Below are 1,975 nucleotides of genomic sequence, written 5' to 3'. Positions count from 1 at the left end.
GGGCTAACACCTTTCAAATCTCCAATAGTGTAGCCCAAAGCCCTTTGATGACGTTTCAAGACATGAGTGAGCTTGAGCACTTGCTCGTCATCTAAAGAGGAATTGATAATCACGGGGTAAGAAGAGTTGGGTCCGAGAAATGCGTACCTCAAGCTCGAAGGTAGAGGTTTTAGCTCTACCTTGGGAGCTTCCTTACCAATTTCGGTTGCATCCAAAGCTTCTTTCCCATCCAACACAAGCATGCATTGCTCGGGTTAAGCGCAAGGTGGTGGGGCATCCAAGATCTCCTTGTAGTTAGCCACTTCGACCCCTAAAGTACCTAAACCATGTCTATTCAAAAGAACAAGCTCAAGTGGATCATTAGTGGTGAGCAAGTGCTCGTGCATGTCATTCACAATGGGATCTAAAGAGTCAACAAAGAGAAATTTATCGTTAGCGGAACTAGGATAACGCATGGCTTTGTTCAAGTCAAAAAATAAGCTATCCTTCCCAACTTTCAAGGTAATGTTCCCTTGCTTAACATCAATAATTGCCCCCGCCATAGCCAAGAATGGGCGGCCTAGAATAATAGGGACATGCACGTCCTCATCTATGTCTAGGACTACAAAGTCGATGGGGATCACTAATCCACCAACCCTCAAGGGTACATCCTCAACCTTGCCAATAGGGTACTTGACTGAACGGTCGGCAAGTTGCAAGGTGATGTTAGTTGGGATAAGATAACCAACTTCAAGCTTGGCGAACACCGAGTAAGGAATTAGACTAACGCTAGAACCCAAATCACACAAGGCATTGCTTATTTCAAGCTCCTTAATAGCACAAGGGATAGAAAAACTACCCGGGTCCTTGAGTTTGGGTGGCATTTGGTTGAGAATGATAGCACTACAATTCTCGGTTAGGTTCACCGTCTCCTTTACGTCGCAATCCCGCTTCCCACTCAAGATTTCCTTGAGAAATCTTGAGTAGGTAGGCATTTGTTTCAATGCTTTAGTAAAGGGGAGGGTGATGTGAAAATTTTGAAGAACATCAAGGAATTTTGAGAATTGCACGTCCAACTTGTGCCTTATGAATCTTTGGGGATAGGGAAGTTTAGGAGTGGGGAGAGGTAGGAGAGTTGCCTCCTTTGGTATAGTAGTTTCACCTACATCATTGATGGGAGGCTCCTCTTCTACCACATCATTTGTCACTAGACTCAATGACTCCCCCTTGATCCTTCCCATTAGGCTTAGAAACCTTACTAGCTCGAGGAACATCATCTAAGATTTTCCCACTCCTTGTCACTATGGCATACAATTGCTTAGGAGGTTGACCTTAGGGTGGGAGACTTGTATGCACTTGTTGCTCTTTGATAGTGCTAGCTAGTTGAGCAAGTTGGGTCTCAATCATCTTCAAGTGAGTGTTGGATTGTTTGAATCCATCCTCAAACTTGACATTCTTCTTGGCTTGCGCCCCCACAAACGACTCCATGAGAGCCTCAAGATTAGACTTGAGAGGCGGGAGTGGTGGAGGTGCAACGCCATAACCACTAAGGTTTTCTTGATATTGGTTGCCAAAGGTCCTCGGTCCATTGAATCCGGGAGGTGGCAATTGAGATGCACCATAAGGAACTCCCGAGGTCAAAGGATAACCCCCACTTGAGGCACCCCTAAATTGCCCATAAGAGTAGTTATAACTCCCTCCACCTTGATGGTTGGGATTATAACACCCTTGGTTGTATTGGCCTTGATTGCCAAAACCTTGAGCTTGACCATAGTGCGCTTGGCTTTGATAGCCTTGTGCTCTATAGCCACCTCGATTTTGGCTATCATACCCACTTCCTTGGCCATAGCCTTGGTGGGGACCATACATGGAGGGCCCTCTAGGTTGCCTAGCAAAATTAGGATGGTTAGGGTTATCATTCCTAGACCTCTCATTGATGGCATTATCATACTCTACATCAAACTCTCCTTCATACGAAGGGCCATAATCCACAAAT

The 1,975-nt window shown here is 45.4% G+C and overlaps 1 protein-coding gene across 1 annotated transcript; it reads right to left on the bottom strand.

Annotated features, from left to right (window-relative positions):
• Nucleotides 1-254: 254 nt before the first annotated feature.
• LOC130469676 (uncharacterized) lies at nucleotides 255-1,220 on the bottom strand. The gene is made up of 2 exons (XM_056839093.1): nucleotides 906-1,220; nucleotides 255-809 (listed from the first exon to the last, which is right to left on the bottom strand). The coding sequence occupies exons 1-2, from the start codon at nucleotides 1,218-1,220 to the stop codon at nucleotides 255-257; spliced, it is 870 nt and encodes a 289-aa protein (XP_056695071.1).
• Nucleotides 1,221-1,975: the final 755 nt, after the last annotated feature.

Source organism: Spinacia oleracea, chromosome 3 (genome assembly GCF_020520425.1).
Source record: "Spinacia oleracea cultivar Varoflay chromosome 3, BTI_SOV_V1, whole genome shotgun sequence".
NCBI classification, from domain to species: domain Eukaryota; kingdom Viridiplantae; phylum Streptophyta; class Magnoliopsida; order Caryophyllales; family Amaranthaceae; genus Spinacia; species Spinacia oleracea.
The sequence above is the reverse complement of the archived record's forward strand: the minus strand, read 5'-3'. Positions and strand labels throughout refer to the sequence as shown.

Coding starts and splice junctions, on each gene's coding strand:
- LOC130469676 (XM_056839093.1), bottom strand. CDS start 1,220: ATGGGAAGGATCAAGGGGGAGTCATTGAGTCTAGTGACAAATGATGTG. Junction 810..905: donor ATTGCGACGTAAAGGAGACG/GTGAACCTAACC, acceptor TGTGCTATTAAG/GAGCTTGAAATAAGCAATGC.